Here is an 11,479-nt window from a genome sequence, read left to right as displayed (position 1 = left end):
GACGACGAGGAGGAGGAGGAGGAGGAGGAGGAGCGGGAGGAGAGAAGGAGCCGCCGGCGGGTCTCCCCGGCTGACTCTCGGGGGGAGGGAGACGAGGAGGACGGGCCGCGCCGCCGCCTCAGGCGTTCTCCTCAGGCGCCTGAGGAGAGTTAGGCCTTTCCCGCCAAGGAGCCGGCGTCGACGCGCGGAGCGAGGGAGCAGGCCGGCGGGCCGGGAGTCGGCGGCAGCTCCTCCGGCGGGGCTGAGGGAAGCGGCTCCGAGCACACCCTCGGCCACGACACCAGCTTCGCCCGCGCCGCTGAGGCAATGCCGGCTCCGCCCGCCGTCCGCCTCTCCTCAGAGCGGGCCCCGCCTCCCGCCCCGCCCGCGGCTCGCCGCCGCCCAATCAGGAAGGGGAATAAACAGCCTTGCCTCGCGCGGATTGGAGGGAGGAGGAAAGCGGGGGGGTAGGGCCGGCCTCCCGTCGCTCAGCCGCCGGCTCCAACCGCCGGGAGGAGCAGGAGGGTGACGCCAGCAGGAGAAGTGCGCAGGCGCGAAGCGGGAGGGAGGCCTTGGGAAAAGAGGGGGAGAGAGAGAGAGGGCGTGTTTTGCGAGGTGGTGACGTCGGCCTACCTGCGGCGTCACACGGACGGTAACCATTGGTCGAAATGCCCCCGGGAGGCGGGTTTTGTGGGAAATCGTTGCCCGTTCCCATGGTTACCCGCACCTCCTCTCCCTGCTTGGGTCTCAGGGACATCCTTCATGGGAAAGGCTTCTGCAACGTGGCGCCCGCGAGTATTATTGTTATTTCTTTACATTTGTATTCCGCCCGTCTCGCTATAGACTAGGGAGCATTACAGCTTCCATCATCCTCACCCTGACACGAAGGGAGTTGTAGGCCGAGAGTTCTGAACTGCACCTTGGCAGAAGAAAGTAGAAAAATTGGGATAATTTCATTTATATATAACATAACATAACATAACATTATAATATGATATGATATGATATATAATAATATATAATAATACTATAATATAATAACACTATACTATAATATACTATAATATAATATGCTATACTATAATACTAATATAATACTAATATATATAATATAGAATAATACTATACTATACTATACTATAATATATATAATATAATACTAATATAATATAATTAATATAAATATACAGTATTGCAGTTTGAAATCTGTGCAATACCTTGAATTGTTATATTATATATATTATATTATAGTATATTATAGTAATAATAATATTATTATTACTATAATATACTATACTATAATACTAATATAATATAATATAACATTAATATAATATACAGTATTGCAGTTTGAAATCTGTGCAATACCTTGAATTGTTGGGTGACTGTGATTTTCTGTTAAGATTTATTCTTTTCTCCTCTATGCTTGTGAGATTCTGTACCAACACATCAAACAACTGGAGAAATTGCCCCTGTGTGGTCTCCACTCCATCCCAATTTACTGCCTTCCTTGCCACAGTTGTTAAGGGAATTGCTGCAATTGTTAAGTTAGTCTCCCGATTCTTAAGCGAATCTGACTTCCCCTTTGATTTTGCTTGTCAGAAGTTTGCAAAAGGGGATCACGTGACACTGCGACCGTCATAAATATGAGTCAGTTGTGAAGTGTCTGGAGTTTGATCATGTGATGATGGGGAGGCTGCCGTGGTCGTAAGTGTGAAAAATGGTTGTAAGTTATGTGTTTGAGCGAACTTTCAGACCGCCACTAAATGAACTGTTGTAAGTCGAGGACTACCTGTACTATTTATTTATTTATTGGTTTGATTTGATTTGATTTGATTTGATGGCCGCCTATCTCGCTTCGAATATAAAGTCATCCTGGCTTTAGAAAATCTCTAGGCCAGGGGTAGGCAACCTTGGCTCTTTTGTGACTCGTGGACTTCAACTCCCAGAATTCCTGAGCCAGCATGGGGGAAACTTTGGCCCCTGCATGACTCGTGGACTTCAAGTCCCAGAATTCCTGAGCCAGCATGGGGAAAATTTTGGCCCCTTCATGACTCATGGACTTCAACTCCCAGAATTCCTGAGCCAGCATGGGGAAAACTTTGGCCCCTTCATGACTTGTGGACTTCAACTCCCAGAATTCCTAAGCCAGCATGGCTCAGCTTGGAAACCTCTCCCTTTCCCCTCAGCATGGCTGGCTCAGGAATTCTGTCTAGTCTAATGAAAAGAAGGACCAGATGTGACATGACAGCACTCTTCCAATATCTCAGGAGCTGCCCCAAAGAAGAGTTGGGGGTCCACCTCTTTTCCAAAGCACCTGAAGGCAGGACAAGAAGCAACAGATGGAAACTAATCAAGGAGTGAAGCAACCTAGAAATTTCCTGACAGCGAGAACAATTAATCGGTGGAACGACTGGCCTCCAAAAGTTGTGGGTGCTCCATCGCTGAAAGCTTTTAAAAAAGAGTCTGGTTTGAAATGGTTTGGGGCGTCCTGCTGGGAGAAGGGGGTTGGTCTAGAAGACCTCCAAGGTCCCTTCCAACTCTGTTGTTCTACGTTCTATGTTGGAGGTTAAGATGACCACTGAGCTGCTTCAAAATGGCTTCGCTTCGTCCAAGGAACAGGACCAAACTCAAATCTTCTTAAAAGGAAGGGAGAATAATCAGCAGGACAATTCATGTGTTTTTTAAACGAATGGCGGAGAGACATCGGTGTCTCTTTTCAACCAACGGGGAGAAAAACGGGGCTCGTGAATGCCGGCCTGGCGAGGAGAGTGACTTTGTGATTGTCTTTTCTTGCTGGGAGCCCCGGATAATTGATCAGGAAGCGAATGAGAGCTGCCCAACCTCACCTAGGCGCGCAAAACCCTCCAGGGCCCCCCCCCATATAATTCCCACGCCTTTAAATCAAGTTTGCTGCAAGGCAAAAACTCCCCGGTGGATTGAGCCCATTAGTAGACTTGTGGGTTGCTAAGCACCTGCCTCCGAGGATATCAAATCATAGTTACCTTGCAGCAACACATTATTACGTGATCTTTTTTTTCCTCCAAGCTCTGCTAAACGGATGGTGCAGTCTGTTCTATTCATAACCCAGCCATCTTCCTCCGTGTTCTGTGATTCATCCTAGATATTCAAGAGGGGGCAACGGCGGAGACCTGCAATCAAAGCTTACGGCACGCAGCATGACAGGTGGAGGCTCCAGAGATTTCAATCTAGTTCCACTTGATAAGATAAGATAAGATAAGATAAGATAAGATAAGATAAGATAAGATAAGATAAGATAAGATAAGATAAGATAAGATAAGATAGTCTCTATCTATGGAGCTTCTCCGTCCTCCAGATCCTGGTTGTCCCAAAGGTGCTTTTTCAGGAGGCAGCTGGACTTCCTTTGTTTTTCTTTGAAGATGTTTCGCTTCTCATCCAAGAAGCTTCTTCCGCTCTGACTGGATGGTGGGGAATGGAAGGATTTATACTCCTTGCAGAAAAACTGGTCATTTGCCTCCTTTTAGAGAGTCGTTGAGGCCACTTGGAGGTTTATCTGTGTCCTCAGGCTCACCTGAGTGGTGCAAATGGGTGTGGAGCCTTCTTGGAACTGCTGAAAGGATTGTGTTGCAGATTGGAGATAGATAGATCACTCATTTGCACCACTCAGATGACCCTGAGGACACAGATAAACCTCCAGGTGGCCTCAATGACCCTCTAAAAGAATGCAAATGACCAGTTTTTCTGCAAGGAGTATAAATCCTTCCATTCCCCACCATCCAGTCAGAGCTGAAGAAGCTTCTTGGATGAGAAGCGAAAAGTCTTCAAGGAAAAACCCAAAGGTGCTTTTTTCAGGAGGCAACTGGACTTCCCTGTTTTTCTTTGAAGACGTTTCGCTTCTCATCCCAGAAGCTTCTTCTGCTCTGACTGGATGGTGGGAAATGGAAGGATTTATGCTCCTTGCAGAAAAACTGGTCATTTGCATCCTTTTAGAGAGTCAGTGAGGCCACCTGAAGGTTTGTCTGTGTCCTCAGGTGACCCTGAGGACACACACAAACCTCCAGGTGGCCTCAACGACCCTCTAAAAAATGCAAACGACCAGCTGTCTGCAAGGAGTATAAATCCTTCCATTCCCCACCATCCAGGCAGAGCTGAAGAAGCTTCTGGGATGAGAAGCGAAACATCTTCAAAGAAAAACAAGGAAGTCCAGTTGCCTCCTGAAAAAAACACGTTTGGGACAACCAGGACCTGGAAGACTGAGAACCTCCATAGACACCCAAGAAGCTTCTTCTGCTCTGACTGGATGGTGGGGAATGGAAGGATTTATATTCCTTGCAGACATCTGCATTCTTTTAAAGGGTCGTTGAGGCCACCTGGAGGTTCGTCTGTGTCCTCAGGGTCACCTGAGTGGTGCAAATGGGTGTGGAGCCTTCTTGGAACTGCTGAAAAGACCGTGTTGTATAAACATAGATAAACCTCCAAGTGGCCTCAACGACGACTCTTAAAAGGATGCAAATGACCGGCTGTCTGCAAGGAGTATAAATCCTTCCATTCCCCGCCACTCAGTTGCCACAGTTGTTAAGTGAGTCACTGCAGTTGTGAAGTGAGTAACACTTAACATGGCCTCCCCATTGACTTTGCTTGTTAAAAAGTCTCAGAAGGAGATAGCATGACCCCAGGACGCTGCAACCATCATAAATATGAGTCAGTTGCCAAGCATCTGAATTTTGATCTTGTGACCAGGGGGACGCTGCAACGGTCATAAGTCACTATTCTCAGTGCCGTTGTGACTTTGAACAGTCACTAAACAAATGGTTGTTAAGTCGAGGAATATCTGTAACCACCTCCTGAATGAAACCAGTCCCATCCAGTCCCAAACCAGGTTTTAAGGCTTTTACCAAAGGCCAAAAGGATGGAGGCAGATCTCACCTGGGAAGGCTTTCATGTACTGGTTGACATTCATTCCCACATATAAGCCACCATTCCTGGATTTGCACAACACAGGTAGCCACATGCAAACAAACCCAAATGCAGGTGGTGCGTGTTTGTTTCCAAGCTGAGCCATGCTGGCTCAGGAATTCTGGGCATTGAAGTCCACGAGTCATAAAAGAGCCAAGGTTGCCTACCCCTGGCATAGGGGCTCCTGCTTGAGCAGGGGGTTGGGCTAGATGACCTACAAGAGCCCTCCCAACTCTGCTATTCTGTACAATTCTCTACCGCTTCCTCTTTTTCTCTCTGTGCTCCTTTCTTAGCCAATCAAAACAGCCACTGCGGAGAGGCCACTCCTGATTGGCTGCCGCGGAACAAACTCGCCGCGGAACTCGGAGTCCGCGGGAGAGGGAGGAAGGGGGACCGTTTTAGTGACGGACCTCGGAGCCGCGGGGGAACGCATTAGGGTGACCTCTTCGGATTCGTGATTTCAGCCCCCTCCCGTCGCCGTGGTTACCGCCTGGAGGGTCGGGGGCGTCGCTGGGGATCATGAGTGCGGCCTTGGGGAAAGTAGGTATCTTGGGGAGGGGGCGGCCCCGTCCCGAACCCCTATCCTCCTCTGCCTCGTCCTTGGAGGGGGTGGGATTCCAGCTCCCATCATGCCCAGCCGAGCCATCTGGGGGTCCTCAAGATGGGAGAGCATGAGTGGATGGAAAAGGGAGGGGGGAACCGAACGAGTGCTTGGGGAATTGGTGAATTACCTGTCTATGGGTAATTTGGTTTCTCCAAACTTTCTTATTTATTTTTTTCCCACAATAGGAATGTAAATATAACTATTAAATATATGTAAATATGTAAATATAACTTTATATTATTATTATTATTATTATTATTATTATTATTATTATTATTATTATTATTATTTTTCTCTGCTTTTGCACTTTCTACTTTATTTATTTGGGATTTAATACACTTCACTCGTTTTATTTCTTTGAGGTTTTATCCCGCCTTTCTTATTGTTTATAAACATGCCCCCCCAAGAATAGCTATTTTCTTCCTAAAAATGCTCCATTCCCCTGGTAGACAAGTTCCATTTGTTTATGCATTTCTAGGCCTTTTTTTTCCCTTTTAAAAATGTAAATCTAGTGTCAGGACACTAGAGAATTAATCCTTGACTTAGACCACAATTGAGCCCCAAAACAGTGATGTGGGCAACATGCAGCAAGTCCTCGAATTACGACCGCAGTTGAGCCCGATTGTTGCTAAGTGAAACAATTTTAAAGTGAGTTTTGCCCCATTTTGCGACCTTTTTGCCACGGGTCTTAAGTGAATCGCTGCAGTTAAGTTAGTAACACAGTTGTAAATGGAGGTAGTGACAGATTTTATCTTCCTGGGCTCCGAGATCACTGCAGATGGGGACTGCAGCCAAGAAATTAAAAGACGCTTGCTCCTGGGGAGGAATGCTATGGCAAATCTAGACAGCATACTAAAAAGCAGAGACATCACCCTGCCAACAAAAGTGCGTAGAGTCAAGGCCATGGTTTTCCCAGTTGCAATGTATGGCTGTGAAAGTCGGACCGTAAGAAAGGCTGAGCGCCAAAGAATGGAGGCCTTTGAACTATGGTGCTGGAGAAGACTTGCTGGAGAAGACTTCTGCGAGTCCCCTGGACTGCAAGGTGATCCAACCGGTCAGTCCTAGAGGAGATCAACCCTGACTGCTCCTTAGAAGGCCAGATCCTGAAGTGGAAACTCAAGTACTTTGGCGACCTAATGAGAAAGAAGGACTGACTGGAGAAGAGCCTCATGCTGGGAAAGATGGAGGGCAATAGAAGAAGGGGACGACAGAGAAGGAGGGGGCTGGATGGAGTCCCTGAAGCAGCAGGCGTGAGCTTAAATGGACTCCAGAAGATGGTAGAGGACAGGAAGGCCTGGAGGAACGTTGTCCATGGGGCCACGATGGGTCGGACACGACTTCGCAACTTACAACAACCGTCATACATTTTAGGTCAAGAGTGCAACATCAAGAATGAATTTAGGCTTCGTTGTTCCCTTAGATATTGTACTGTTGAAATAGTTGCCTGGAAATGAGAGAAACGAAGCAGAAAGAGAAATGTAGGACATCAGCTGGGTTACGGTTTCTTGCAAACCGTTTTGCGGGTTTATACAGTCAATTTTGGAAAGTCACTAACCTTGTACTTTGAAAAGGGCTTGATAACGTATTTCTTATTTCAATAATTGACAATTTTAACTTTCTTCTGCAGGTTTTGTCCCTGGGAAAGGAATCTGTTTTAAAGCAAGGATCTGCTTTTTTCAGGTAAGGTACCCAGTGCTCTGCACATTACAGATAATCCTTAACAACTGTTTGAAGTTACAGTCGCCTTGGAAGAAGTGACCTATGACTGTTCCTCACGCTTATGATCGTCTCAGCATCCCCATGATCACTTCATTAAGATTTGGGAGCTTAGTAATCAGCATCTATGATGGTTGCAATGTCTCAGAGTCATGTGATCACCATTTCCAATCTTCCCAGATAGCTTCTAACAAGGAAACTCAACGAGGGAACTGGATTTTGTTTAGCAAAGGCTGATCCACTTAGCATCTGCAGCAATTTGCTTAACAAGGGCAAAAGTCATAAAATTGGGCACAACTCAGTAGACAACTGCCTTGCTAAACAACAGAAATTCTGGCCCCAGTTAATTGACAACCATCTGTGTCTTGTTTTGTGTCCTGATGGAAGATATCGCTAAAAAGACAGGAAGAATTTTGACACTTAGCCTGATTGTAAACACTGTAAGAGGGAAACTGCGTAAAAAGATTAAAAAATTAACGCAGGATTGTTCTCTTTGGCTTTTATGACTTGCACTCTTCGTAGAGAATTTGCAAATTGCCAATTGGGATGGGAGCTTTGCATGCTAATTACATTTTAATTAGAGAAGCTCAAGGAGGCTGTGAAAGTTTTTGTCCTGTGGAAGTACTTCCCAAGTTTAATAAGGATTTTATCTCCCTGTTTGTTTCTTAGCCTTTCATTAAAATCATCCAGAAGGAATCCAATCTGTTCTGTAGGTAAGAAGATTTTGTGGGTTTTTTTAAACAATTTGTCATATCCTAGGAAAGAGAACCGTCTTTGGGGCTATGCTGTGATACGACGAATTTGCTACCCAGAGTGGTTTGTTACGAGATGGGCAGCAAATAAATTCAATAAATAAATGAGAGGATATTATATTCTCCCCTTTTTTTTTGGCAAAAACAGCTGGCCACAGAGTGGGCCTCTCCCCAGTCATTTTCCCACTGTAAAAATGTTTCAGACGGATCAGCCTTCCCGGGTCTGTTCCCTTTGACATGCTGGATGACAACCACTGTATTTCCCAGCTACACAGTAGTTCCAACATACATGGGAGATACTGTTACATACATATACACAATCAGAATAGAGCTGGAAGGGACCTTGGAGGTCTTCTAGTCCAACCCCCTGCTCAAGCGGTAGACCCTGTACCAGAGGTCACCAACCTTTCTTGGTTGGCAGACTGGAGGGAAAGGGGGAAGCATTTTATGCATGCGCACGCGCGCACGGGGTCACAAGCATGTGCGTGACGCAAACGGGGCGGGGTTAGCGCTTGCGTGAGACTCGCTAGCCCTGCCCCATTCTTGTGCACAGTGACCTGTTTCTGTACCCCGAGATGTGGTGTCGGCCCATTTTCGTGCGTGGCGGTGTCCCGTTTTCACGACCCATGTTGCAGCAGGGTCCCATTTTTGCGCCCTGTGGCGCGGCAGGCCCGTTTTTGCGTCCCGAGGTGCGGCAGTGGCCCGTTTTTGTGCCCTGTGGCGCGGCAGCGGCCCGTTTTTGCAGCCTGAGGCGCTGCGGTGGCCCGTTTCTGTGTCCTGAGGCGTGGCAGTGGCCCGTTTTTGTGCCCTGTGGCGCGGCAGGCCCGTTTTTGCAGCCTGAGGTGTGGCGGTGGCCTGTTTTTGTGCCCTGAAGCATGGTGGCAGCCTTTTTTCGCAGCCTGAGGCGCAGCAGCGGCCCATTTTTGCAGCCTGAGGCGCTGCAGTGGCCTGTTTTTGTGCCCTGAGGTGTGGTGGCGGCCTGTTTGCACAGCCTGAGGCGTGACGGCATCCCATTTTTGCGCCCCAAGGCGTGGTGGCAGCCTGTTTTCACAACATGAGGTGCAGTGGTGGCCTGTTTTTGTGCCCCGAGGCGCGGTGGTGGTTCGTTTTTGCAGCATGAGGCGTGGCGACAGCCCATTTTTGCACCCTGAGGCTTGGCGGTGGCCTGTTTTTGCACCCCATGGCACGGTGGTGGCCTGTTTTTGTGCCCCAAGGTGTGGCGGCGGGCCGTTTTTGTGCCCTGAGACGCAGCGACGATCCATTTTTGCACTGTGCAGCGCGGCATCCTGTTTTCGCGCCCCACAGCCGTGGCCCTAGAGCGAGTGTGTGGTTATGCGCGCGCACGTGCACACACTGTCCAGCCTGTCCAGTGGCCTGGTGGCCAGTAGCCCACGGCTTAACACCGGGCCGCGACCCACTTGTTGAGGGCCCCTGCCCTATACCATTTCAGACAAGTAACTGAATTATTTACATTGGATCTCTAATTTCCAATTGGCCTCACGCAGGTCCGACAGGGACAGCCAAAGGACTGGATGTGGGCCGGTCAAGGTATGTGTGTGTATAGGTGTGTAAAATGCTGAGATCTGCTCTAGATCTTTAAAATGTCTGTATTTTTTTTTGTCTGCTCTTTCAAAGGTGTCCTACAGCAGAATTTTCAGAGGCACTACAGGTCTCAGCCAACTCATGGTATCGGCCGCTACAGACATCTCCTTCCCCCAGAGGTGAGCATTAACAAATCTCAAATGTTTGCCGATTCTGTCCTTCCTTAAAGACAAGATTCCTGGAGGGACCCGACTGTCGGCTGAGGGCTCTCTGGATTAGAAAGAGGCTATGGATTGCTCAGCAAGCCATTAAAAAGGAGATTAAAAAGGAGATTACAACTGATTACATGTCAGTGTTGCTGTTTTGTTCCTTCTGCTTTTTATTAGAGCGATTTTGACTTACAGCTCTTTGTTTAGCGGCAGTTCAAAGTTACAGCAGCAATGGGAAAAGTGATTTTTTGACCGTTTTTTCACCTCCCCACACACAACCGTTGCGGCATCTCCGTGGTCATGGGATCGAAATCCGGACGCTAGGCAACTGGCGTGTACTTGCAACGGTTACAGCGGCCGCGCAGTTCCCTTTTGCGACCTTCTGACAAACGAAGTCAATAGGGAAACCAGATTTGTTTGGCGACCCTGTTGCTAAGTTAACAACTGCAGGGATTCACTTAACAACGGTGGCAAGAAAAGTCGTAAAATGGGGCGAAGCTTACTTAACATCTCTCTGGCTTAGCCACGGAAATTTTGGGCTCGTTGGTTGTTAAGTATATACCTGGAGTACTGCAGCCAATGTTGGTCACTGTATCACAAAAAAGAGGTTGAGAGTTTGGAAAAAGTTCAGAGAAGAGCAACTAAGATGATCAAAGGCCTGGAGGCTAAAACATACGAAGAACGGCTGCGGGATTTGGGTTTGGTCAGTCTAAAGAAATGAAGAAATAGGGGAGACATGATAGCAGTGTTCCAGTATCTGAGGGGCTGCCACAAGGAAGAGGGGGTCACGTTGTTCTCCAGAGCACCAGAGGGGAGGGCGAGAAACAATGGTTGGAAACTGATCAAGGAGAGAAGCAACCTGGAATTAAGGAGAAACTTCCTGACAGCGAGGACAATTAACCAGTGGAACAGCTTGCCACCAGAAATCGTGGGTGCTCCATCACTGGAGGCTTTTAAGAAGAGACTAGACAGTCACCTGTCTGAGACAGTGTAGGTTCTCCTGCTTGAACAGGGGGCTGGACTAGAAGACCTCCAAGGTCCCTTCCAGCTCCTATTCTATTCTATTCCATTCCATTCCATTCCATTTATTCTATTCTATTCCATTCCATTCCATTCCGTCAAGGACTATCTGTAGATTCTGAATTAGATTCTGTCCCTTGTAGACAGAGACTAATATATTCAGACTTTGGTGTCCTAATAGTGGCTCTGCATTTAAGGCTTAGTGTTAGAGCGTGCACAGGTTTATTGTGCGAGATAACCCAGGAGTAAACACAGTAAACAGCGGTCTATATTAAATGGTGGTTTATCTTACACTAGCTACAATATCATACACCAGGAACAATATACATACACATGCTAATACGGCAGGATCCAACACACCACAGTTACAGCAGGAAACGGAAGAGAGAGAACACATCAGCGGAGCCTTTCCTTTTATACAACGGCTCTTAAAGGGACACAGACCCTGCTGAGTCATTCCCTTCATTACATCTTACATTACATAGGCTGGTTAGCTGTTAAATTTTTTATTTTATTTTTTTTTATTTTTACAAAATTTATATGCCGCCCTTCTCCCCATGGGACTCAGGGCGGCTCACAGCATGTTAAAACAATATACAAAATTACCCCTTCTAAAAACCAATTAAAATCCAAATATTAGTGGCTGTGACTATTTAAAATCATTAAAAATTTTCCCTATTTAAAATTCACCCTAGGTCAGGCCCGCTTGTTGAAAAAGC

The 11,479-nt window shown here is 47.1% G+C and overlaps 1 protein-coding gene across 1 annotated transcript in view; it reads left to right on the top strand.

Annotated features, from left to right (window-relative positions):
- The first annotated feature begins 5,318 nt into the window (after positions 1-5,318).
- Positions 5,319-11,479, top strand: part of MRPL48 (mitochondrial ribosomal protein L48) — a 14,131-nt gene continuing 7,970 nt past the window's right edge. The window contains exons 1-4 of the mRNA XM_015815503.2: positions 5,319-5,457; positions 7,149-7,201; positions 7,907-7,950; positions 9,625-9,710. Of these exons, the coding sequence (XP_015670989.1) occupies positions 5,437-5,457; positions 7,149-7,201; positions 7,907-7,950; positions 9,625-9,710 (204 nt within the window). The 5' untranslated portion in view covers positions 5,319-5,436. The remainder of the gene's footprint in view (positions 5,458-7,148; positions 7,202-7,906; positions 7,951-9,624; positions 9,711-11,479) is intronic.

This window comes from Protobothrops mucrosquamatus, unplaced genomic scaffold, assembly GCF_001527695.2.
Source record: "Protobothrops mucrosquamatus isolate PMUCROS unplaced genomic scaffold, P.Mucros_1.0 scaffold344, whole genome shotgun sequence".
In the NCBI taxonomy this organism is placed as follows: domain Eukaryota; kingdom Metazoa; phylum Chordata; class Lepidosauria; order Squamata; family Viperidae; genus Protobothrops; species Protobothrops mucrosquamatus.
The sequence above is the reverse complement of the archived record's forward strand: the minus strand, read 5'-3'. Positions and strand labels throughout refer to the sequence as shown.